Here is a 27698-nt window from a genome sequence, read left to right on the forward strand (position 1 = left end):
TTATTAGGCACAGGACGTGAACATGTACACTTCCCCCAGCAATCCCGGGTTCCTAGCCCAGCCTCCTGTACTACAGCCCCTCCGGGAGTTTCCTTTTCCTGGGGCTCAGCGGCGCTCCTCCCTGCCTTCCCAATTCCTCCCGATCCCCGCTCTGGGACACCGGCTCCACTCCCTCTTTCGCCGAGGTTTTCTCTCCACCGCCCGGCGAGAGGCTAGCCCGGCTCCGCACCCCAGCCCCCTCCTCGCCCATCGCACCTGCCCCGCCTCCCGGACCGGGGCCGGCTGGCGCGGCGCAGGCGCAGCAACGCGGCCGCGAGGCCGAGGGCGACCAGAGCAACCTCGGCCTCCACCTTCTCTGACAGTATCCGCGCTGGGCAGCGACCCCGCGGGCCGCGCGTCGTAATGGGCTCGGGCTGGAGCAGCGAGGAGGAGCGGCAACCGCTGCTGGGACCCGGGCTCGGGCCTGCGCCGGGGGCTGCTTGGAGAAGCAGGGGGGAGGCGGCGGCGGCGGCGGCGCTGCCCGCGGCAGCCCCGAGTCCCGGGAGGGTGTACGGGCGCCGCTGGCTCGTGCTGCTGCTCTTTTCGCTGCTGGGGTTCGTGCAGGGCCTGGTCTGGAACACCTGGGGCCCCATCCAGAACTCGGCGCGCCAGGCCTACGGCTTCTCTAGCTGGGACATCGCGCTCCTCGTGCTCTGGGGGCCCATCGGCTTCATGCCCTGCTTCGCGTTCATGTGGCTCCTGGACAAGAGAGGTGAGGGGGTACCGGGAGCTCCGGCCGTTGATGTCACCCCTAGGGAGCCGCCTCCCTCGGCTTCGTTTTAGGGGTTGTGTGAGGTGACCGAATGTTGCTGGCATCCCATTCCTGACTAGGAACACTCTGTCCCCAAAGCGACAAATGAGGGAAGGCTTCTTTGTAGATACAATGTTTTCATCAAGGCCAATTATGCAACAGCAGGGATTAAGCGAGCTCTAAATGTCAAGTTTTTGCATATTTGGACATCAGAGCATCCCCGTGCACGTGCTATGTGTGTTTTTTACACCTGACAAAAATGACTGATGCTTTGACTTCAAAGGGATTTGGGGATTTTGAGGGTGAAAGGTCAGAAAATAGACTGATGCTGCTCAGATACAGGGAAGTAATGAGCTGGCTTTGCATAATAGATGACTCAAGCCCAGGAAGAGCTGTTGGGGAACTCGGATCTGACGCTTTGGTTTCTGGCAAATGGTTCTGGAAAATGGTGCACAGCAGCTTTAAAGTGTGTGTATGTGACTAGGTGCAAGTGTCAGTTGAGATTTTTAACTCTCAGATGAAGCTTGCAGATGAATGAAGACTCTCTTTTCATAGAGAATACTTTGGACAGACATCTCACGTTACCACTTGCCAGTATGATTCTGTGAGGAGAACAAAAGGTCATAGGATTGAATGATGAGGCATTGAATTACACCACACAAGTATGGGTAAATGATTCATGATCAATGTGATGTAGCTGCTAAAAAGTGCAGGACAGTTTTAGGCACAGAAGTGTAGTATCTAAAACAAGAGAAATAGTTTGAAACGCTCTATTCTAGTGTTCAGTTCTGAGGGTTAATTTTTAGAAGGCCATGGGCAAACTGGAGAGCTTTAAAAGTTGTGTGACAAGAATGTAAAGGATGTAAAAATCCATAATGTGTCAGATGAAGGGAATTGGGTGTGCCAAGCTTCAAAAAGAAACTTGAGGCAGAATATAAATATGTGAAGACCAAGTAAATGAGGAATTAGGCTTAATGTGCATAGTTCTAGAAGGAAGAACTAAACTGAGTGAAGTTACAAAGGGCTGTAACTCAAAGGGATACAGGGAAGAACCTTCTAACAATGAAAGTGTCCAGCCCTGGAAGGTGTGGAACTTCCAGGTAGAGCAAGTACTTAGGCAGAGATATGTGCTAGATGCTGAGGAAGGGTTTCTTGTACTGAATGGAGGTTTTCTTTGTTTGGATTTGTTTGTTTTTAAACTAAATTTAGACTTTATTTGGATTTCACCAGTTTTTCCACTAGTGTTTTTTTTTTTTTCCTGTTCCAAGATTCAGTCGAGGGTCCCAAATTGCATTTAGTTGTTATTTCTTGTTAATCTCCTTCAATCTGTGACAGTTCCTCTGTCATTCCTTACAAGGTTGGATAACTTAAGGGGAAATGCTATTTTATTGTTTCTTTTTATTAACTTTTTATCAGGAGCATTTTTCAATATTGTTCCCTAAATTTAGCCAGCCTTGTTTTTATGGTACAAAAATGTTAATTTTGTCCTTTTTATTATAATTATATCTACTATCCATGGCCAGATAAATTAGGGACTACCTATTCTCTTTATAAAATAAGTTACTTTAGGAATTCTTTCAGAGTTTCTATGACTATATGGTGAATTCTATTTTATGTTTTTTGTTGGTTAGAGCAACAAAAAATAAATTTAAAATTCTCTCACTTAGGAGGTGGTTTCCTTTTCAGTAGGAGAAAGCCAGTTTCCTTCCATATGTTGGCTGTCCTGCTGCCTATGTCCTCTTTGCATACATAAAAGTAAGTTCCTGGTATCCCTGGGTACTGAAGTATCTTTCTCCCTAGAGGATAGGTCTGATCTTCCTACTGCCATGGGTCCACCCAACTTAGTAGAAGACCAGGTATCTTTCTGAAATCGGTTTTGTACCCTCTCAGTCCTTTTCATTTTCCAGCAAGGAGATAAAAGGGGACTACCTAGTGAGATAATAGAAGACCAAAAGTGAGTGTGCCCTAGAAGCTTAGTGAAGAAAATTTCAACAAGGAGATAACACCTAAATTTGTGCCCAGCTCTAGGGAGATAGTCCTCATGGAGCCGACATTCTAGTGAGGAGATCCAGGCAAAAACAACAATAAAATTAAATATTTAGTGTGTCAGATGGTGATAAATGTTTTAGAGAAAAATGAAACAAGGCAAGAGAGAAAGGGGATGTGATTGGGTGATACTCTCTCTAGACCGTCAGGGAAGGACTTACTGATAATGTGTGTTTGAGCAGAGACCTGAGGGGAAAAGGAAACCTACCTTGTCAATTCTGGACAGGACTGTTTTGGACAAAGACAAAGGTCTTAAACTTGTTTGGCATATTCCAGAAAGAGCAATGAGGCTTCTGTGGCTGAGTTGAGCCCTAAGGGAAACCACAGTAGAAGGTGAGGCCAGAGAGGTGGTGAGAGGCTGAAATCATGCAGGGCCTCCTAGGTCACTGTAAGGACGCTGGCCTAAAGGAGTGAGGAGGGCTCACTCCACTGGAAGGTTTGAGCAGAAGAGTAAAATGACTCTGCTATTGTCTTGAGAACAAGAGCCAGAGCAGGGAGACCGGTTGGGAGGCTGTTGGAACAGCTCAGATGGGGCTGATGCTGACTTCCAACTGGGGTGATAGTAGTGAAGGATTTGGGTATTGTTGATGGATAGGCAGAGGTGGAGTGTGAGAAAAGGGGAAGATTTAAGATGTTTCTCAACTTTTTTAGCATTAGTAATTGGGAGAACCAAGCTGCAGTTTACTGAGTTGTAGAAGATTGTGGAAGGAGCATTTGGGGGTAGACGGCATGCAGATCAGGAATCTGAAATGCCTATTAGATATAGGACAAGCTAAACTGTCAGTTTATTCCCTGAGCAATAGATTTGGGATTTGTCAACCTATAATGGTATTTAGAGTCTTGGAGCTGAGTGACATCACCTGTGGAGAGGGATCTTGCTTCAGAAGACTGAGCCCAGGGGCGTTACAGCATTCAGAGCTTGGGAAGATAAGGACGAACCAGCTAGTGAGGACTGAGAGTAGAGCCGGGTTTAGCAACATGGAAATCTTTGGTATCCTTTAAAAGAATAGTCTCACTGGAGTGGTGGGGGTGAGTTCACGAGTGTAGACATTATGTCAAACACACTTTAAGGGGCAGCAGAGACATGAGGGAGTAGCCAGGGGGAATGTGGCTACTGAGAATGTATTTTTAAAGATAAGAGAGAAAGAAAAAAAAAGAGAAAAAAAAGATAAGAGATACTAAAGCATATCTCTGGAATGCAGTATCCTAATGGATCCAGTAGAAAAGGAGAAATTGACAGCGCTGGAGGGAAGGGGAAGAACTGCTGTAGCCATGCCCTTGACTAAGCAAAATGGGATGCCGTCCTCCAGAGTACAAGTAGACAGGTTGGCCTTAGATAGAAGTGTCGACAGCTAATTCTTCAGTAGCAACGGAAGAAAAGGTAGAGTGTATAGATATGGATGCACGTGGTGGGTGGTAGGAGCTCGTGGGAGTTATCTTTGTTTACAGTTCTCAGAAAATAGAAAGCAAAATTACCACCTGACAGCGAGGATAGGAGAACAATTCTTGGAAGATTGAGGAGACACGATAAGTTGTAGTACTAGTTCCTAGGAAAGGAGAGAACACACGGACTAGAAAATTGTAGTGGGATTGTCGGGCAGCTCAGAGGGCCTGCTTTAAGTGACTGGGCATTAATTTCAAGTGAGACCAATCAGCATGGCCGTTTGTTTTCCTCCAGCCTGTTCTGTTGGGCAAGCACAGGCATGGGCAGAGTTGGCAGAGAGAGAGATCACCAGAGTTGCGGTTTGCCAGGTGTGTAGGACTGAGAACGTGCAGGCCAGGAGTAGAGGATTATGTAGAGAGTGATATAACAGTGGACCGCGGAATCTAAACTGGGTAAAAAAGAAAAGGAAACACGTGAGGTAGATAAGGAACAGTAGTAGGCTCCAAAATTGTCATTCCCAATCGATGAAGAATTTAGAGTACTAGAAGGAATGAGTGGGAAGGAGAGGAGGTCATGGTTGAAGAATGGGACGCTTGAAATTGGGATTATGTCGTGGACGCAATTAGGGTAAAGATAAGGTCAGAGTATAACAAAGAGAGTGGACAGCCGAGGTAGGGTAGAGGGCATGATTGTGGAATAACCAGTCAGGGGACTGAGAGGGCAGGATATTGAAAGGATCATATCTGGTATTGAAATCACCAGATTCATGAAAGAAGTAGTGTCCTCAGGAGTAATAACGAGCCAAAACAGTTTCAAGCCATGAGGGCGAATGACGTGGAGGCAGGTATGTGGTGGTCTGCAGACAACTGCAGCAGGGAGTGGTGAGTATGACAGTCAGATAGAATTGGATCAAAGGCTGTTCTGGCCATGATGGATTAACAGGAACTGGATTTATCCTTCCATCTTAAACAACTAAAAACAGAAAACAAAATCAAAGTATACGAAACAGTGGTTTTCAGACATTGGACAAAAGGTAGAGGTCAGTGATCCTTACGATTACTTCTCACAGAGATCTGTAGTTCAAACAGAGCCCCACAGTTTTCCCAAGTCGAGGAGACAGTTGAGAAGTCTTAAGAGGCCACCATAGCTAGAATTCTTAGGGTAGAGTACCAGAGAGGAAAAGGGTTCACAGAGAGAGAGTTCTAGATCTGCAGGGAGTTCCTCTTGAGTCTTCAGCTGGGCACTGATTAGCAGTTACACATGAAGAAACTACTTAAGTCTGAGAAAAGGACTACGAAAAAGGAACAGGCAGAAAAGTTCTCGCGGTTCACATAAGGCTGGGAATTGTTCACATTCCCAATAGCCAGAATGGGAAAACCTCATAATACATAGGAAGTTTGGTTGAATACTCAGAAGGGTGTTGCCTCGACAGTAAAGACAAACAGAGCTCTAAACTAAAGGCTTCTCTGGTTCCACCTAATAAAGCTTAAAAGTACTGCTTGAACAGATTAAAAATAACTGTATCCCAGAACATTGTTCAAAAATATTTAAAGGAGTTGAAAAAAAAATCCATCACCCAACAAAATTCAGAATTCCTGACATCTAAATCAGAAATTACCAAACGTGCAAAGAAGGAGGAAAATACAACACATAAAGAGGAGAAAAAGCAATCAGTAGAACAGACCAAGAAATATTACAGATGATAGAATTAATAGACAGGGACATCAAAGCAGCTACGGTGAATAAATATACTACATATATTCAAGAAGACAGAACAAAGCATGTTAAGGAGAGACATGGAAGACATAAAAAGTCCAACATTAAATTTCTGGAGATGAAAATGTAATCTGTGTCTGAGACCAAAAAAATACGCTGGACAGGATTTAAGAGCAGATTAGACATTGTAGAAGAAAAGATTAGCAAACTTGAAGATGTAGTAATAAATACTATCCGAAGTGGAACACAGGAAATAAAACCCAAAAAACCACAGGTATCAGGGAGCAGGACAGTTTTAAGTGACCTAATATACATATTAGAGTCCCAGATGAGAAGAGATTGGTAAAGGGAGAGGGCATGGATTGAGATAAAATGGGGAGGAAAAATTGAAGAAATAATGGCAGAAAAATTTCCACATTTGATGATATCCATAAACCCAGAAATCTAAGAAATTCAAGAATCCAGTTTGAGGAAACAGCATGAAGGAAAAAACCACACCAAGCAAATCTCAGCGTGCCTAACACTACAGCAAGGCACCTCGTAATCATAGTGCTTAAACCAGAGGAAATCAAAGCATCGAGAGAAGCCTGGGAGCTTTAGGGGGGAGGGAGTAACAGTGATCTGGAAGGGGCTGGGGAAGCACTGTCCTCAGGGAAGAGGTTTCAGAGTCGTAAAAAGGTGAAGACGGTGAAGAGCTTGAAAATATAGGGATTCTACTGATCCGCTGATTCTGAGCGCTCCAGGAGTCACCGTGGAAAGATCTGGGGAGTTGAGGCGCTGGCAGAGATGAGGTCGGATTTGGGTATGCATGAAGCCCTGTTGGGACGAGGATGACCTGTGAATCTTGGGTCTCTTGTGACCAGTGTGAACAGGAAAAGCAGGCATGATGTGGTTAGTCCTCCTGGTGTCCAAGGCAGATCGGGGTGGCGAGGCCAGGCTGTAGCTGTTGAGGGTAGGGACAGGTGGTCTTGCCAGGTGCAAGCAGAGCTTCACTCCAGCTGATGGAAGTGTGGGGCCTGGGAAGGGTGGTTTCAGCAGATCAAACTCATTTCCGTGTATCTACTACACAGAGTTTGTGTGCTGGGGTGTTTTTTTACTTTTGGTTTTTTTTTTTTTTTTTGCCATCATGTTTTTAGGCACCGATTGTGGAGACTCTCTTCCTGTACCCAATAGGTTCCTGGCATAAGGAGTTATCTCATCCATTGGAAGGGGGCTTCCTGCAGAGTCTGGATGCCATATTTGAGTAGAATTTATTTTTATTTTCAATCATGGTTGGTTTTCTGAAATTATTCCCATACCTTTCATCAGATGGTTTTTGCACTCACATCCTAGTACTGTAATCACTTGGGATCTATTTATATGAAGGTCCTAGATGTCTCATAAGCATATTTTCCTGGGGTCCTTATACCTCTCCTTCCCAAAGTCAGTTGTTATCTTTTTGATTACATGGAACTGCAGAGCCCTGCTTTATCAAGATCCAAATGAGATCAAGAAAGCATTCTATTCAAAACTGAGCAGCAGCTGAGGTGGATTAAGTAATACTTGGCAACAATTAAAAGTAAGCAAGCCACAAGTTGTACCTGTAAGGTTGCTTTATAATAATCAGCTTTTCACAACTTCTTTATTCTTAAAAGTTTATATTAGCTGTTATATTGTCATATGTTTGATAAAAGTCATAATTGAGTAAAAAAGTGTGCTAGCTTTCAGCAGTTGTAGTAGGAAACCTAGTTATTTGGACCGTAGAGCCATAAACAGGGTCCCACTGCCCACTTGGTGGCTGTTTACCTTAATTACAAACCAAATATTAGAAAAAAATAAACATCCTGTTGAATGTAAGCCTTATAGTCCCAAATCTATAAAATTTTATCTCATAGGGCACCCAGTATAACCTTATAAGAGCAGCATTTTGCAAGTTTAGGATATTTATGACCATGAATGTTCTTTTTATTAATTACGCTCTATTTCCTGTGGCTATAATGTGGTTTTAAAATCTGTGTTCTGTTAGTAGACACAGTAAATGAGCAGTATGTATGCATTACTTGTTCCTGAGAAGCACAGTTTTCTACCGGATTACTTCTGCCAAATTATATTAATCATATTCAGATCATATAAAGCTCAGTTCATATCACAAATTGCCCTCAATGTAGCGTGTGTGTGCCTGATCTGAATCTCAAGTTTATTTTTCTTGCTGTGTTTAATCTGCATAATTATAGTTTTGTTGACTTCCAATTTCCTTCAAGCAGAGAAGCCCTTTGAAAACCAAACATTTAACCGGCTCCCCTTGCCAAAAAAAAGAAAGATCTGAAAAAAAAAAGAAAATTTGCATTAAATAGTTTAAGTCTATTCACTGTGAAATGGTTTCAAGGAGGTGCTGAGTTTGGGAAAAATTGTAAGAAATGTTGCCACCTTTGCCACATACTCAGTGTAAGCCACCTCTGTGACTGCTACAAGCAGTAAGGCAGCATTGATTTAGTAATAGAAAAATGCAGCATTCCAACAGTAAGAAGATGTAGTCCTGTTATATTATTCTGCCATAGATAGACTATTGTGTCTAGTTTTGGTTACCTTAGTTTTTTTTCACATTCTACTTTTAATTTTTTAAAACATCGTTATTGGAGTATAATTGCTTTACAATGGTGTGTTAGTTTCTGCTTTATAACAAAGTGAATCAGCTGTACATATACATACATCCCCATATCCTCTCCCTCTTGTGTCTCCCTCCACCCTCCCTATCCCACCCCGCTAGGTGGACACAAAGCACGAAGCTGATCTCCCTGTGCCATGTGGCTGCTTCCCACTAGCTATCTATTTTACATGTGGTTACCTTGTTTTTATATTTTATATTCTCTTTTGCCCTGTTATCCATGTAACTGACCATTGGTGCATATTTTCAAAATAATTGATTGTATTTGGAATACAAAGGGAAAAGCTATCTGATCCGCATTATCTAAAACCCTAAACCATGCTTTTTTTTTTTACCAGCATCATTCTATAAGTTGAAAGCCATCCAATGAATCAAGAAAAATTAAGACTATTATTGTATTAATAATCAGAGGGTTCTAATGGACCATCTCCTAAGACCCTATAACAAACTTGTTCTCATTATAAGATAAAAGAAGTAATTGGCCACTTGTCATGTTTTGAGAAAATTTAAAGCATTCTATCATCTTAAAAAACTTTTCAGGGGCAGTTTAGAATTTTTTTATTAACAGCTTGCATTCGAAAATTAGAAATTTTATATTTGAGATATAAAACTAAAATACCTTGTCTTTTAAAATTATTTTCTATATTTTTTATTGTTATATCTGAACAAAGCAGTCTAGCCATTCATTTTGAAAAACCGGAGCTAATAGAACTTTTTCCTCTATCCTCGATGTGATCATTCAAGTTTTCTATTAAAGTTAGAATCATTTCATTTTCAGCATGAGAGGGTTTTTTTCCCCATATTGGGAGTTATAGAGAAAAGCTGTATTAGAATATAATACCAGTATGACTGAGTAAAAAATCTTTGTTCTTAACATTGACTTACTTGAAAAGAAAATAATCCAGATATTTTTGTTTCCTTTTAGGTCTTCGGATAACTGTGCTTCTGACATCTTTCCTTATGGTTTTGGGAACTGGTCTAAGATGCATACCTATATCAGACTTAGTGCTTAAAAGAAGGTAAATCATATAAATAACTTAAAATTTTTTCTCCACATTTTTCTCTCTTGTTATGAGTATATTATATATGTTTAGTTATAAGCTGTTAGTAAACAGTTCCATTTTTTAGATCAGTAGAGGGTCATATTTATAGTAGCATTTTTTTTCCTGACATGATTAATTCAGTGGGCATTTATTAGTTGTCATGTGGAAGACACTATACTAGTTGTTGTGTAAATAAATAGAGAACAAGTTCATCTTCACACTATCTGGGAGCTATAACCATGGGAAAATAATAGTATAACATAAGGAAGAATAATGTAGTTAATGCCATAGAAGATTTATAAAATTGCCCCAAGAGACTAAGGTAAGTTTTGGCTGAGGATATCAAAAGGAAGGGCTCATGAAGAAGGTGATAATTAAAGTAAGCATGGAAGGATAAGTAGAATTTTGATAACTATAGTTAGGGGAATGATATTCCAGGGTAGAGGAACAATGGAAACAAAGGCACAGAGGCAGGTAAGCACAGGCCTCTTCCAGGATGGGTAGGTAGCTTCATTTCTGTACAGCAGCATTTCTGTACCTGGGATCCATGGATTTATTCTCAGGGGCTGCAGGGTATATGAAGATTTAAAAATTTTTGTTTTCCTTTTGGTTATAATATTAAAAGATTTTTTAACCAATAATAATCTGTAATTAAAAGACATTTTTATTAACCAGGATGTCAGTTTCCTAGTGTTTCTCTAACTGGGATTCTTGGATTTGACCTTAAGAGCCATTGAGAAAATTTTTCCCCTTAAAAAGGAGCATAAATTACTCATGTTTGGGAGACACTGGTGTACAGAATAAGACATAAGAATGGAATATAAAGAGATGAGTTTAGAAAAGGGTATCTTGAATGTGAAGGATATTGATGCCATCCTGTAGAACTGTAGTTTCTCACTGGACAGTTGGGAGCCACTTAGGTTCTTAATCTGAGCAGCAATAGGATCAGCTGTATATGAGGTAAACTATTGATTTGAAGTCTGTAGGATTGATTACAGAGGGTTGAGAGTGCCAGCAGGAGGCCTGAAAAGATGCAGTGAGAGCCCAAGCTGGAGTCATTGTTTTGCTTTATTTCTTTATTCGTTTATTAGTTCATTTATTCAACAAAATTCACTGAGCTCCTCCTGTGTGCCAAGCTCTCTTCTGCACATGGGGAATATAGCAGAAAACACAATAGAAAAATCTGTACCTCGTGGAGTTTACATTCCAGTTGGGGAGACTGGCAATAAACTAGATAAATAAGTTAAATATATAGTATGTGCTATGGAAAGAAAAATAAAATAGGAAAGAAGGATTTGAAATGTCAGTGGAAGGATGGTGAAATTTCAGAAAGAATGGGCAAAAAAACTCTTACTGGGAAGATACGTTTTGGGGAGAAACCTTGAAGGAATGAATGGACAATGCATTATGTAAGGGACAAGCATTTCAGGCAGAGAGAAGAGCAAGTATAAAGGGTGGGAAGGGAAGAGCACACCTGGCAGGGAGGCTGGTGGGGCTGGAGCCGCTGAACCAGAGACTTCATGGGAAGAGTGGTAGGAAATTAGACTAGCACAGTTATGGGTGGTGGCGGGAGTGTGAGACCAGGTCCTTCAAGACCTCGTAAGGGGGCTTCCCTGGTGGCGCAGTGGTTGAGAGTCCGCCTGCCGATGCAGGGGACATGGGTTCGTGCCCTGGTACCGGGAAGATCCCACATGCCGCGGAGCAGCTGGGCCTGTGAGCCATGGCCCTTGAGCCTGCGCGTCGGGAGCCTGTGCTCCACAACAGGAGAGGCCACAACAGTGAGAGGCCTGCGTACCACAAAAAAAAAAAAAAAAAAAGGACCTCATAAGGACTTCACCTTTTTCTGAGCTAGGAAATCATTAGCAGCTTTGAGCTGAGGAGGACCATGGTCACAGGCTGCTTTATTGAGAATAGACTGATGTTGAAGGTCTAGGGCAAGAGTGAGGAGACCAGGTAGGGAACCAGTAAAATAAACCAGGTGAGAGATGATGGTGGCTTGAGCCATAGTTATGGCTGTGGTGGTGGTGAGAAGTGGTCAAGTTCTGTTTATATTTTGAAGGATTTGCCAGTGGATTGAATAAAGGGAATAAGAGAAAGTGAGGAGTCCAGAATGACTCCCTTGCCCTGGGAAGTTGTAGGAATGGAAAGGATAGCACAGATGCGAGAGAGAACATGAGAGAAAGATATCAGAGGTGATATGATTGAGGTTGCACTCTGGAGACTCTGAAATTGTTGATTCCATTAACAGAGACATGGGGCACAGGAGGAGGAAGGAATGGATTTTAGGTATAAGATGTTGGCTTTCATTTTGAACAGAATTTTTCACTTCAAAATAAATGCTGTTCCTTTTCAAATTTTCAAAATACGTTATCTTTCCAGAAAATTTAGAGTACATGTGTTTCATATTTTAAAAGGCAGATAGCAGAATCATTTGGGTTCCTGTGGAACATTGGTCTTCATTTCCTATCCTTCTGAGTGAGGTTTTAACAGATGAGTTTCACTGTGTTTGAGATGTTCTTAATTTTTCAAATATCCAGTTTTTTTAAAGCATCTACAGTCTTTAAGTACAGATTTCAGTGTAAGCTTAAATTCAACAACGAGTTCTTTAAAAATGCCTACTGGTATTTTTGTTAGTTTTCCTTCTGTTTGTGCCATCCACTCTATTACTTCTCTCTAATCTTATATCCCTTCATATTCTTTTCAGATATAAAATTATAGGAATAATAAAGAGTTGACTCTGTTGGTAGAGAAAATGGTATGAAAAATAGAGCTCATAAAGAAATGTAAACAAAGATAGGAAAGGAAAGAAAGAGAAATAAAATAAAGAGTTACAAGAGGGCTTCCCTGGTGGCGCAGTGGTTGAGGGTCCGCCTGCCGATGCAGGGGACATGGGTTCGTGCCCCGGTCAGGGAAGATCCCACATGCCGCGGAGCGGCTGGGCCCGTGAGCCATGGCCACTGAGCCTGCGCGTCCGGAGCCTGTGCTCCGCAACGGGAGAGACCACAACAGTGAGAGGCCCGCGTACCGCAAAAAAAAAAAAAAAAAAAATTATGAGAGATTGAACCTTTCATAAAAAGAAAGTAGAAGTTGAATTTTCTGTCGTTGTGCCTTCACCTATAAGGAATGTTAGGATATTATCCCCTTGAAATGAGACTTCACTTTATGTCCATACATTATTTCTTTAGAGCAGTATTATTAACAATGCATATGCAGCTATTAAAATGAAAATGCTGCAATTAGAATGCGTATTTTCACTAGTAGTTTCAATAGATCACCACTTTTAAGCTTCAGTCTCCATGACACTGAAGAGGAAGGGATAGAGACCTTTAGTAGGTATTTGGCTAGCACTGAAACAAGTATTTAGCGATCTTTCTCTGTGCCCTGTTCCACTTGGAGCTTTTTGAGCTTCTGACCCAGCCTTCTGAACAGTGTCCCTGCACCCTTTACTTCCTGTATTTTATCTTCTATGAGTCTTAAAGACATGAGAGTAGCAGCTTTCTGACAAGCCCTTTCCTCAATACACCTATTATTACCACCTTCCTAACCGTGGTGTACCTCTTCATAGTATCAATATTTCTTTCATCTGCAAAGTACCAATGAAAATTCAAGAAAAATTATTTTGCCACTTTTATTAACATCACAAATAAATAAAGAACTTAGAATAATGAACTATAAAGCATTTTTTCTCTGATTGGGAAGCAAATCATACCAAAAACATTACAGGTGGCATTGCTCTATCGCACCAGATGGCATTACTTTATAGTGTGAAATACGATATAGCATGCCCAGTAAACAATTTACAAACTTCTAGAAGGTGAACTTATAGTAGGTCATATCTGCTTTTAATCATAGGGTGTATCCAGTGATTCTCATAACATTATCTTTCAATTCAGTGTAATTTTCATTAATATTAACAATAGATTACTAACGTGTTAGATAGTTAAATAGTATGGTTCTAGTAAACACAGATTTTCTAGAAATACACTCCATTGTGAAATGCTTTGTAGCTGGCAGTATTACATTTAAAATGACCATACTAGAAAGGACGAATTGTTTAGTAAATGGTTTTATGGTAATTGCTCAGCTATCTGAAAAAAAAAACTGAAGAGCCCTAAATCACTGCCTTACCACTTAAGTAAATTCCAATTGGATCAAGCATTTAAGTGTAAAAAATGAACCATAGAAGTATTAGAAAATGAGACATTTTTAATAATCTTAAAATGGGGAAGACCTTCCAACTAAGACACAAATCCCAGAAGCCATAGAAAAGCTTAATACTTTTGACTACATAAAAATGTAGAATATCTGCATGATTAAATACACTATAAAACAAAGTCAAAAGGCAAGTTAAAAACTGTGAGATGTTTGCAACAATAAGACAAATGGATAATTTCCTTAGTTGAAAAGAACTCTGTTAAATCAATAAGAAAAATAGCAAGTCAGTAGGAAAATGGGTAATAGATATGAGCAAGTAATTACAGAAATTGAAATACAAATCTTAAGATGCTCAACCACTTCATCATAATTAAAGAAATGAGGGATTCCTGGGTGGCACAGTGGTTAAGAATCCACCTGCCAACGCAGGGGACACGGGTTCGAGCCCTGGTCCAGGAAGATCCCACATGCCGCCGAGCAACTAAGCCCATGCGCCACAACTACTGAGCCTGCGCTCTAGAGCCTGCACTCCAGAGCCCGCGAGCTGCAACTACTGAAGCCCGCGCACCTAGAGCCGGTGCTCTGCAACAAGAGAAGCCACCACAGCGAGAAGCCTGTGCGCCGCAACTAGAGAAAAGCCTGCACACAGCAACGAAGACCCAACGCAGCCCAAAATAAATAAATAAATAATTTTTTTTAAAAAAAGAGGCAAACCATTTAAAAAAATAATTAAAGAAATGAAAATTAAAAGAGCAATAATATGTTGTTTATTGGCAAAGATGAAAAAGTATGATGATGTGCTGTGTTGCCCGGGGTATAGGGAAAAATAGGCATTGCTGACGTGCAAGCAATTTGGGGCATCCTGTTTAGAGGGCATTTTTGCAGTATTTATCAAATTCAAAATGCACATGTCCTTTAACCCAACACTTGTCATTCTAGAAATTAGCCCACATATAAAGCTCTACCAGTTTGTAAGGAAAATCACATTTGTGTGGCTTTGCCTGTAATAGCAAAAGGCTGGATGCAACCCAAAAGTCTTCCACAAAGGACTAGTGATGGTGAAGTATATAGTGGAATAGTATGTAGCTGTGAAAAGGAGGTGAAAGTTCTATAAATGCTGATTTGGAAATATCTCCAAGATATATCATTGAGTTTTATAAAAGACAAAGTTTTTAATGTTATGTTTAATATATTCCTACTTAGAAAAAAGTGGGAGGGATGTATTTGGTAAGGACTGTTTCTGAAAGAAACCATTACCATTGGTTGTTTCTGAGGAGGAAGCCTGGGAACCTGGAAGTCTGGGGTGGAAAGGAGATTTACTTTTTGTTTTATACTCTTTTCTCTGCTTGAGAATATTTTTACCATGTGAATATATCACCTTTTGGACTGAAAACACTAGTTAAGAGAAACTAAAATGAACACATCAGATCTTCAATAATGAGAATAAGAGAAGGAAAGGCAAGGAAGGGTTATATGTAAATTTCCCCAGTATAGAAATATAAACCCTTTGATATAAAAATGAACAATTGGTAGATTTAAGAACGAAGACTCTTCTCTGTAAAACACATAGGATTCTGATCAGTGTGTTCTAAAAGTAAGGTCCACAGATAAGCTGCTTATTAAAAATACAGATCCCTGGGCCCCATCCCAGTCCTACTCATTTAGTCTTAACAAGTTCCTTTAGTTAATTTTATACTCATTTTAAGTTTGACAACCTGACTGCCCTAGGTGCGTAGCATCCTCACTTTAACTAGTAACTGCATTGTGCTTGCCCATCCTACAGTATAATCACATATTTTTAATGTCTTATTTTAAAGCAGATTAAGATTTATTTCTATTTAATAGTTTTATTTGCAATTTGACTCTTAAAACTCCAGAGGTCAGATTTCATGAATATATTTCTTCATGATGGTCAGCTGGGATTCAGATAAGAAAGATTGGTAGGAGATTAACTCCTCATAATAAGCATTTAACAGGGGAAAAAGCCAATAGAAGATACGTAAAGTGATCTTTAGAGTTTTGGAAGATACTTTTTTTCCCTTTTGATTGTCTTTGGAATGTGATTATTTCTGAGACATTTCTTCTAAGGACCTATAATATCATATATGAATTTTTAAATTTACTTTTTTTGTTGTTAAATATACTATACATATAGAAGAGTACATAAAACATTTATGTACAGTTTAGTGAAATAATCATGAAAAAGACAGCTATGTACCCATCACCCAGGTTAGAAATCCAGAAATCCCCTGAGACCCCCTCCCTGATTTATAACCCTGTCTCTCCTTACTGTACATAATCATAATCACAAATGTTGATAGGATTTTCAGAGTAAACTGAGTTGAAAGTTATGGAGAATATATTCAAAGTCTGTTGCAAATGTCTGTTTATTCTTTCCTTCTGAATAAAGACTTGCCATAGATTTTTTTTCCTATTAATATGGAAAGGCACAAACAAGTAAAAGATTATTTTATCTGCAACAGAATGATTACAGGAACAAAATAGGCCAGAAGTAGACATTGGTAATAATTTAACATATAAAAATAAACACATAAATCAGTAGGGTTACTAAATAAAGCATATTTTATTAAATAGATTTATCTATTATGTGTTTGGGCAAATTGGTTACGTATGAGAAAAAGAAATGTGGATACTTAACCATACAGCGTGCATTAAAATATATTCCTGATGGATTGATGAGCTTCATATTTAAAATGAAACAGTGTAAGGGAAAATTAATCTTATCCCTAAAGAGATTGCTTTTCCAAGTATAAAAACAGTGAAAGAAATCATAAGGGAAGCATTTGTAGATTTGACTACATAAACATTTGAACCCTCATGCTTCTAAAAGAAATCATAAAATTAAAATACAAACTAGGAAAAATATGTGTTGCAAATATGATATCTAACTTATAAAATAATATAAAAATATAAGCACTTCTGAAAAGAGAATGGGAAAATGAACATAATAGACATTCTTAACAAATGTTGGTTTGCAGATTTCAGATTTCATTATTTAAATTCATAACTCGGCAGTCAACATTTATTGACAGTCTGTATTTGTAAAGCATAGGCTAAGCTGTGTAAAGAGATAAAAAAATACACAAGCTCAATAAATAGAAGTTTATTTTTCTACCAAGAAACAGTCTAAAAGATAGTGGGCTGCTCCAGGCATGTAGAGAGCTCTGTTCCAGGGACCCAAATTCCTTTTCTGTTGTTCTAACATCCCCTGCGGTGATATCCTTGTCCAAGTGGTCAAAGCTGGCTCATCATCAGTGCTTTCATTGTAGCCTACAGGAAGGGGAAATAGGACATCCAGGGCAAGTGACTACATCTTTAGGTGATAACTAGGAAGCTGTATGTATCAATTCTACTCACATCCCATTGGTACAGACTTAGTACATGGCCACATGTATCCGCAAGAGGAGATGGAAATGTAGCTCAGCAGCCATGCCCCCAGTTAAAATGCAAGGATGCTTTAAAAAAAAAAAGATATAGCTATCACAGCATAAACAGAAATAATGGTACAAGGCACTAAACTGGCACTAAATTAAGCAGTACTCCTCTGGGTAGGAAATCTCAGCTAGAAACAAGTACTTCCTGTTAGGAAGATTGTGGAAGTCTCATTTTTGCCATGGAATGTCATATTTGATTTCTTTTTGTAGAAGTGGGAGGATTTGTTCTCTGTCCCAGGTAACAAAGTTGGTTTGAAAGTAAATTTAAGAAATAACAACAAAAAATGCATGGATGCTATAACAAAAGAAAGGGAGAATGGATGTAAGGACACAGTTAGTAGTCTCTGCTATCAAATGTCTCCATGTATCCAGGTACCCCCTCTTCCCATGCAAAAAACATATTCATCTTTCCTCAAAGGATAAGACCCACAGTCCAGTCCAATTATTGTGTCCAACTCAAAATCCAGAGTCTCTGGCTTCTATCAGGTCTTTGTGGTTCTCTGGGAGTGACCCCTTTGATTGTTCTTTGTGATTTTGGCTTTGTCCTTGGGAAGGCTCTTTTTTGGTCCATTCTTCTTAGTGAATACACCTGAAGTTGGAGGCTATGCCATTCTTAGGGGCTACACAGCTGTGGTGTTTCACTTTCTGCCTGATACTGATTTGGGGACCTCAGGATTACTTTAGGAATCAAGCATCTTAAAGCTTCATAGAACCGTTTTGCGGTGTCTTTGGTGATACACTTCCCTCAAACATTTAGTAGGCTTCTCTATTTACGTCCAGTGGGTTCATGTAAATGTAGCCACATCCAAAGATTTTTACTTATGGCTGTGTTTCTTACACCTGCTGAATCTCCTTTCCTTTACTGCTTCTGTGCTCAGCTCATCCCTTTTCCCTCAATTTCGTGGTGGCTACCAGGATGCCATCTGAAAAAAGGACTGGGTAGGAAAATAACACCTTTAATTTGATCTTTGCTGCTAGACAGGCTCTGAAGGATGTTATTTCCTGCCATTTTAGGATACAGAAGCAACCTGAGGCTTCAAATTCCTGGATTCTCATTCAATTTGGATAGTAGGCCTTGGGCAGAGAGAAACCCTCTTAGCAGAGCTCTTGTCCCTTCCGTCTGTGCTTGCAAACCAGCTACCACTTGCCTGGCTCCATCTCTCTTGTAGTGCCATCCTAAAAGCGGCAAGGGGCAGGAAACAGTAGTGTTCTGATTTTTTTCCAGCCAGTTCCAGGTAATCACAAGCAGTGGTTTTGCTGCATCTCACAAGTCACCTGCCTTTTCAGCCTGCAGCCTAACCACTAAGTCAGTGCCAAATATGTTATGCCTTTCTGAATGCAGAATCCTAATTCTGGAGCTGATTTCTCCATCAGGGAACAGTTAAGCTGTTATAGTGAGGAGTCTCAAAATATAATGGCTGAAACAAGATAGTATTTCTTTCTTATGTGATAGTCCAGAGTTGGCAGGTGGGCCAGGGCCTAGGCACCTCTGTTCTACAAAGGAACCTAAGTTCCCTCTGTCTTGTTGCTTCCCTAGGGAGATGCCTTGGCAGGACAGTCCAGAGTGGATTTATCCACACTGTAGTAACATTTCATCCCACAGGAAGAGGGAGAGGGAGACCAGGGAGAGAATTTTATCCTCAAGGAGGTGACCTTGAAATCCTCCCGCTCTCATCACATTGGCCCAAACTTGGTAACAAGACCCCACCTCACTGCAGGGGGAGCTTGGAAATGCAGACTGTAGCTCACCCCAGCACAGACTTGGGGTGCTCTGTAATTAAAAGGAAAATAGAGAGAATGGACACTGGGGGATAGTTTATTGTCTCTACCACAGGCAAACTGGCTGTTTAGGGGGAAAAGGTCAGTTTAGATCCTCGTTTTACACCATGCATCAAAATAAATTCAGATGAATTAAATGGTTAAATATTTAGTTGGAAAACAATATATAGGAATATTTATCTGATCTCTACATAGGAATTTTTTTCTAAAGCATGAAAAACAGGAAAATTATAAAGAGAAAAATTGATCTGACCACTTACAAACTGTTGAGTGTACAAATTGTTAAGCTTAAAACAAAATTGACCAACAGGAGAAAATATTTGTCAAAATAAGGGCAAGAACAGGTAAATAATACAAATAAATATATTAAGCACTCATTCAAAATAAGAAAAATTATAATATACCAATGGGAAAAAAGACCAGTAGTCAAAAAAAGAAATGCAAATTAAAACAAGGAGATTCCTGGACTTCCCTGGTGGCGCAGTGGTTGAGAGTCTGCCTGCTGATGCAGGGGACACGGGTTCGTGCCCCGGTCCGGGAAGATCCCACATGCCGCAGAGCGGCTGGGCCCCTGAGCCATGGCCGCTGAGCTTGCGCGTCCGGAGCCTGTGCTCCGCAACGGGAGAGACCACAGCAGTGAGAGGACCGCGTACCGCAAAAAACCACACACACACACACACACACACACACACACACACACACACAAGGAGATCCCTTTTGGCCTTACCAAGTGTGACAGACAGAATAATACCCCCATCCCCCAAAGATGTCCATGTTCTAATACCCGGAACCCGTGAATGTGTTCTGTTACATGGCAAAAGAGAACTACGATAGTAGGTGGAATTAAGTTTGCTAATCATCTGACCCTAAAATAGGGAGATTCTCCTGGGTTATCCAGGTGGGCCCAATGTAATCACAAAAGTCCTAAAAGGAGAGATAGAAGATGAAGTCAGAGAGATGCAGTGTGAGAAGGACTCAAACCACTGTTGCTGGCTTTGAAGACAGAAGAGGGGGGCCAGGAGCCAAGGAATGCAGGTGGCTGCTAGAAGCTGGGAAAGACGAGGAAGCATATCCTTCTCTAGAGCCTCCAGGAAGGAACATAGCCATGCTACACCTTGAGTTTAGCTCAGTGAGACCCATGTTGGACTTCTGATTTACAGAAATGTAAGAGAATAAATGAGTGTTGTCTTAAAGCCACTAAGTTTGTGGTAATTTGTTATAACAGCAATAGAAAACTAACACACCAACTTTGTGTGTAATTTTTATTTTTCTATTAAAAATTTTTTTTTTAATTTTTTTCTTTATTTTTAGGTGAGTATTTTTTAAATAGTGGTATTCAGTGCTGGTGAGGCAGGCACTGTTGACCACTACTGATGGGACTGTAAATTGCTACAGGCTCTTCTGAAATACAACTTTGGAGTATATTTCATAAGATCTAAAATGTTCATACCCTCTGACTTATTGACCCTAAGGAAATAATTTGGAAATGGCAAATATTTTTATACAAAGGTTATCACAACACCATTATTAATATTAACAAATAAGTAACAAACATTAGGAAAATGTTAAATGAGTTTTTGTACATCTGTATGATAGACTATCAGTGGAGCTATTAACAATTATGATCTAAAGAATGAAATGAGAAATGCTTATTATGCACTATAAAGTTAAAATGATTTAGTGCATAAAACTGTATATTCAATTTGATATCTATGATTACCTGTGCCTGTCTTGATTGAGAGATGCATTGGGAAAAAAAAAACGGAAAGAAAAAAAGACTGAAAAATCAAAATATTAGGAATGGTTATATGAGTTACTGAATGATTGAATTTATGGACTTTTTCTTCTCTCTGCACTTCTTTTCTACTACGAGTATATATAAAAAATACTTTTAAACTAAGAGGACAAAATAAAAGTTATGAGACAAAAAAAAGTTATGAGACAAAATGGGGGGAGGTAGGTCTCTCTCAGACCAGGACTAAGTCCATTTTTCTCCCGAGCTTTGCTGAGAGATTATCGTATTTGGCCTTAATAAAAATCCTGTGAGATAAAGTACGTTTGGGGAAATTGAAATGAAAGAGAATAAGTGATTCACCAAAGATTATACAGTTAATAAATTTAGGTAAGTCTAGAAGCTGAGTCTTTTGATATCTAACCCAATATTCTTTTCACTGTGTTTTTTAATGAACTTTCTGTAACTGTACTTGATATGTTATTATTATAAGCTTCTTTAGGCCAAGACTATAGTTCTTATCTTTATATTCCCTTTAGTGTCTGCTGTAGGTGCATTGACCATAGTAGATATGCAGTAGATATTTTTAATTGGATCATAATTGGCCAAAATTATTAAAGGGTACAAAAGGGAAGTAGGTTTTCATAAAAGAAAACTGAGGCTATGGTAAAAATCTTTAGAAAGCTCATTCCTTTTCACCATTTCAGTCTGTTTCTCCCTTCCTAACTTCCTTTTTCCTGTAATTAATTCATAGCATCTCTGACCCTTTTTATTGCCTTTTTGGGCTAAATAAAGGAAAACTACTTCTAGCACTTTAGACCATTTTCAATATCCAGAAAATCCTGTAACACATGAGTTTATTCTCATGCAGGATGATTAGGAATGGGGAATTGGGAGGAAGCTTGTGAACCATTGGCATATTGAGTGTTAGAGATAAGTATTCTTATTCTAAATCATTTCTCATTAAAAATACATAGAATTTAAGTTAAGAATGCTGGATTTACACTGAGGAAATACCTGCTCAGTTTCTAAAAAGCCAACTCTCTAATGTTATCCCCAGTGCTAGTCATAATAAAGGTTTATAAAGTACATCTCTGTATAGAATAAAAATATGCCAGCCCGTGCACCGCCACAAAGAGTAACCCCCGCTCACCACAACTAGAGAAAGCCCATGTGCAGCAACAAAGACCCATTGCAGCCATAAATAAATAAATAAATAAATAAATAAATAGCTAATAAGAACCTGCTGTATTAAAACAAATTAAACTTAAAAAAAAGGGGGGCTTCCCTGGTGGCTCAGTGGTTGAGGGTCCGCCTGCCGATACAGGGGACACGGGTTCGTGCCCCGGTCCGGGAGGATCACACGGGCTGCGGAGCGGCTGGGCCCGTGAGCCATGGCCGCTGGACCTGTGCGTCTGGAGCCTGTGCTCCGCAACGGGAGAGGCCACAACAGTGAGAGGCCCGCATACTGCAAAAAAAAAAAAAAAAAAATTGTGGACTGGTGAAATCACATTTAATTTTGATATCTAGTCCTGGTTTAGCCATTAGCTAGTTATATGACTTTGGAACTCCCCTCACAAATACTTTTTGAAGAAAAGAAAGTTATAAATAAGTTATAAAATAAGTGTGATTTTAAATGTATTATTAGCTTTTCTGGAACTCGGTTTTTCTATAAAATCAAGAGGGTGGGTTATCTAGCTGAGGTTTGAAGTCTCTTCCAACTATAAAAATTCAAATTCTAAAACATCGTATTATTCTAAGTAGAAAATAATTTAAGAATCATGGGTATTTGTTCCAGAATGTCAGGAAGCAAAAGGTTGGGATACCAGAATATCATTAAATACAAGCTAAAATGTCAAGTACATGAAAACACATGAACTTACAGGTCTTCAGTTTGAACTTTAGCTATTGGCATTTGTTTGAAAAGCTATAGTATATTGAATAATAAGAAAAGGAATGCAGCTGTGCAGAAATGCCACACTACGTGCCCCTGAGCCTTGGCCTCTCCATGGGCAGGGGCAGCAATTGAGGGCTGAGGTGCCCAGGGCCGGGGCAGATGTGGCCAGGCCATGCTAGGTGTCCTCATGCCTGCCGTGGGCCAGCCAGCCTCAGCAGTACCGACACTGGTGGGCCGCTCCCACTTCCTAGTCTCTACCATCTGGTTCTGCTGATGCTGGAAAAACTCCCAAAGCTCTGATCTAATCTTCTTCTCAGCCCACAAGGGAAATTCCCCTATTTTCCACCTGGCCTGTGGGGACAGTGTAAACTAGGCCTCAGAAGTAGGCAGAAGCTATGTAAGGAGAAAAAAAAGGGACAAAGAAAAAAGACCCAAGGGAGAAGGGAAGAAAAGGAAGTTGGGTGGGGAGGGGGAGACAAGGAGAGGGAGTCAATTAAGGGACCAGTGAGAGGAGACTGGGATGAAGGAGAGCAGCACCCCTGCGCCTTGGCACGTCTGTCAGGGCTTGACCTGCAAAGGTCAGGACACCTGCAGTCTCCTAACTGTGAATATACGAGTATACCCATCTTCATCAGGCATGAAGTTTCAGGCAAGGAAGCAAGAGTTAGATCCCTTGAATTAACTAGTCAGCTTCCAGAGAGCTCCCTTTCTGCTACAGAGCTTTTTGCCCAGGAGACAAAACTACGTCCTCATGCTGCTAACTTCTGCCTGCCCTCCCCGGGTGCACTGTGCTGGAGACAGTGCTAAAGCCTTGGCCTCGCTCTAACCACTCTCATTTTCTTTTTCTAAAAGTTTTGTTTCCCAAATATTAATCACCTTGTTTTTTGTATTGCTGAATAGAAGCTTTCTAAAATTTACAAGTGGAACTGATGTGATGTATGTGGTGGAACCTTGTGAGGTTTGTACAACACAGGTTAGTTGTGTATTTCGGTGACCCCACTTCCCTGTACTTGGATCCTGGAGAGCATCCACACTGCCTTCGCACCCTGGGAGGCACTCTGGGGAGTTTAGAAACCGTGGTCCTTACCCACAAGGAACTTAACTGCTACTTGCAAAACAAAACTGAAGCATGTAATCATGACGGAAAAATTAACGTTAAGTTATGTGATCTACTTCACTTAACGGAAGGTTGTGAATCACACCTCTTTTGTTGTTCTGTGTTGTTGTTTTTTTGTTTTTTTTTTATTTTTACATCCTTATTGGAGTATAATTGCTTTACAATGGTGTGTTAGTTTCTGCTTTATAACAAAGTGAATCAGTTATACATATGTTCCCATATCTCCTCCCTCTTGCGTCTCCCTCGCTCCCACCCTCCCTATCCCACCCCTCTAGGTGGTCACAAAGCACCGAGCTGATCTCCCTGTGCTATGCAGCTGCTTCCCACTAGCTATCTATTTTACGTTTGGTAGTGTATATATGTCCATGTTGTTTTTAACAGTCAGCCCAGATCAATCGGTATGAGTTTCTGAAAGCCAGCTTCCTTCAGGAGTGCTTCAAAAGCATTAGGACAATCACAACAAGTTGCATTTATCTTTCAGCATGTGAAGGCAGAGAGACTTTTAAGTTCAGACTGTTCATGTAAGCTGGGTGTTTTTCCTTTTCATACTGTCAAGTTCATATACCTAATTTTTGTTCTGGCATCTGTTTTTAACAATTAGAATGAATAGTCTAATTGTAAATTTCTATTTTCTCATGTATCCAACTTCCATCCTCAGCAGTCTCCTGAAACTGCTTCTGCTCAGATCATGCAAGACCTCCTTGTTGCCGAATCCAGTGGTTACATTTCAGTTAAACCCTCTTTCTGTTTGATCTGAAATTATTGGTACCTCACTTTCATCTTCTCTAAACCCTTCTCTCCTTAGTTACTATGACACCAGGTTTTCCTGTTTTATTTTTTTTCTGCCTCTATAATTACTCCTTCTCAATTGTCTTTCTAGACTCCTCTTCCCCTGACTATTTAAATGATGGTATTCTCCAGAGTTTGTTCCCCAAACCCAATGTGTATCTCTCATCTCAGACCTCTTTCCTTAGCTTGCAACCTGTAGTCAACCACTTATTGGACATTTCTACAGTTATGGGTACCCCCCTTTATATCCAGTCATTCACTTAACTATATCTATTATACCACCTTAACAGCCCTCCAAACCATCCCTCCTCTGTACCTCACTGTTGTTGCCAGTAGTGCCACCGGATCCTTGTCCTGGACTCCATGCCTAAGAGTGTTCCACTCTGGTTTTCCTTCAGTTTTGCCATTCCTTATGGGGTGAGGAGTCTGTAGAGCCGAAGAGATGTGTCTGCCCTGCCCATCACCACTTTCAAGCTACACAAGACCCCAGCAATCCCTGCAACATACCTCTTTCCCAGGTCTGTTCTTCCAAGAGTGAACTGCATCCCTGGGGTGTGCTCCCTAGGCCCAAGGGGTAGCTAAGGGGCAGGTGTTTGGAAGGGGATAGATGGAGCTTGGATGGAGTTGGACCTTAAGGTTCATGTGCATGTATGTGAAGCCCCTGATGTTATAGATCAGAACCAGAGGTCAGAGGAGAAGGAGGGTGTGCAGGGACCTCTACTAGTACTCTTGTCCCAGGCCCCACAAGCTTAGGCCTAATTATTGCCTTATTTTTCTTTATATTCCTGATAGAGTACTGGTAGGTTACTCTTCAACTACTCTACTTAAAAAGCTTTAGCTTTTTAATTTTATAATCCCATGTACCCATTGCTATCACAGTGCCTACCCAATACACAGTGAATACTCAGGACCTCTTTGTTAAATGAATTAAATAATACAACTTGTATTGAACCATTTATAATTATTTCCTCTCCTTAATTGTCATTTTAAAGAATTTACGGTAATGTTTGTATGATTTTATTATGTCTTAGGGCCAGTACTTTTCCAGAAAAAAAAAAAAACTCTGCATTACTATTAAATGGGAAAACAAGATTTTATATATATAACTGAATTATTTTTAAATATATTTTTACAAACAAGTTAATTTCATAAAATAGGGTAAGTTTTCTTTCCCCCAAGGCTTTTTTTTTTTAACATCTTTATTGGAGTATAATTGCTTTACAATGGTGTGTTAGTTTCTGCTTTATAACAAAGTGAATCAGTTATACATATACATATGTTCCCATATCTCCTCCCTCTTGCGTCTCCCTCCCTCCCACCCTCCCTATCCCACCCATCCAGGTGGTTACAAAGCACCGAGCTGATCTCCCTATGCTATGCGGCTGCTTCCCACTAGCTATCTATTTTACATTTGGTGGTGTATATGTGTCCATGCCACTGTCTCGCTTTGTCCCAGCTTACCCTTCCCCCTCCCCGTGTCCTCAAGTCCATTCTCTAGTAGGTCTGCATCTTTATTCCTGTCTTGCCCCTAGGTTCTTCATGACTTTATTTTTTTTTAGATTCCATATATATGTGTTAGCATACGGTATTTGTTTTTCTCTTGCTGACTTACTTCACTCTGTATGACAGACTCTAGGTCCATCCACCTCACTACAAATAACTCAGTTTCGTTTCTTTTTATGGCTGAGTAATATTCCATTGGATATATGTGCCACATCTTCTTTATCCATTCATCTGTTGATGGACACTTAGGTTGCTTCCATCTCCTGGCTTTTGTCACTAGAGCTGCAATAAACGCTGTGGTACATGACTCTTTTTGAATTATGGTTTTCTCAGGGTATATGCCCAGTAGTGGGATTGCTGGGTCATATGGTAGTTCTTTTTTTTTTAAATTTTTTTTTTTGTAGCTCTACTTTTAGTTTTTTAAGGAACCTCCATACCGTTCTCCATAGTGGCTGTATCAATTTACATTCCCACCAACAGTGCAAGAGGGTACCCTTTTCTCCACACCCTCTCCAGCATTTATTGTTTGTAGATATTTTGATGATGGCCATTCTGACTGGTGTGAGGTGATACCTCATTGTAGTTTTGATTTGCATTTCTCTAATGATTAATGATGTTGAGCATCCTTTCATGTGTTTGTTGGCAATCTGTATATCTTCTTTGGAGAAATGTCTATTTAGGTCTTCTGACCATTTTTGGATTGGGTTGTTTGTTTTTTTTGATATTGAGCTGCTTGTAAATTTTGGAGATTAATCCTTTGTCAGTTGCTTCACTTGCAAATATTTTCTCCCATTCAGACTATACTACAAATCTACAGTAATCAAGACAGTATGGTACTGGCACAAAAACAGAAATATAGATCAATGGAACAGGATAGAAAGCCCAGAGATAAACCCACGCACATATGGTCACCTTATTTTTGATAAAGGAGGCAAGAATATACAATGGAGAAAAGACAGCCTCTTTAATAAGTGGTGCTGGGAAAACTGGACAGCTACATGTAAAAGAATGAAATTAGAACACTCCCTAACACCATACACAAAAATAAACTCAAAATGGATTAAAGACCTAAATGTAAGGCCAGACACTATCAAACTCTTAGAGGAAAACATAGGCAGACCACTCTATGACATAAATCACAGCAAGATCCTTTATGACCCACCTCCTAGAGAAATGGAAATAAAATCAAAAATAAACAAATGGGACCTAATGAAACTTAAAAGCTTTTGTACAGCAAAGGAGAACATAAACAAGATGAAAAATAGGGTAAGTTAATGGTAGGTGACGGAAACCAGTGTCAGGCAAACATGAAAATCTTTATATTACAGATTGGTGTTATGCCATGGTTACCAGACGGCAGTGCTTATAACCACTTAGTAAGTGTCAGGCCCTGAGGGACTCTAAGATATAGGTGCAAGAAGGAGCAGAACTAAGATCTGGAAAATTTAAAGATGCTGGGAAGAGCAGGCACTGGATTTCCCTGCCAGGTTTCCCATGAATTCAGAGGGTAACTCAAAATCCTGTAGGTCCCAGTTCTCCTACTGAGCTCATTTATGAGGAGTGCATTTATTTATGATGACTTTAATGCAAAAAAGCACTTACTTATTTAAATTAGAATAATTTTGAAACGCCAAAACAGCTTGTTTTT

General features: G+C 40.1%; 1 protein-coding gene across 1 annotated transcript in view; it reads left to right on the top strand.

The window, feature by feature from the left end:
* Window positions 1–308: 308 nt before the first annotated feature.
* SLC49A4 (solute carrier family 49 member 4) overlaps window positions 309–27698 on the top strand; it is an 89924-nt gene continuing 62534 nt past the window's right edge. The window contains exons 1-2 of the mRNA XM_082839862.1: window positions 309–751; window positions 9506–9599. Of these exons, the coding sequence (XP_082695988.1) occupies window positions 403–751; window positions 9506–9599 (443 nt within the window). The 5' untranslated portion in view covers window positions 309–402. The remainder of the gene's footprint in view (window positions 752–9505; window positions 9600–27698) is intronic.

Source organism: Leucopleurus acutus (assembly GCF_964270905.1).
Source record: "Leucopleurus acutus genome assembly, chromosome: 5".
In the NCBI taxonomy this organism is placed as follows: domain Eukaryota; kingdom Metazoa; phylum Chordata; class Mammalia; order Artiodactyla; family Delphinidae; genus Leucopleurus; species Leucopleurus acutus.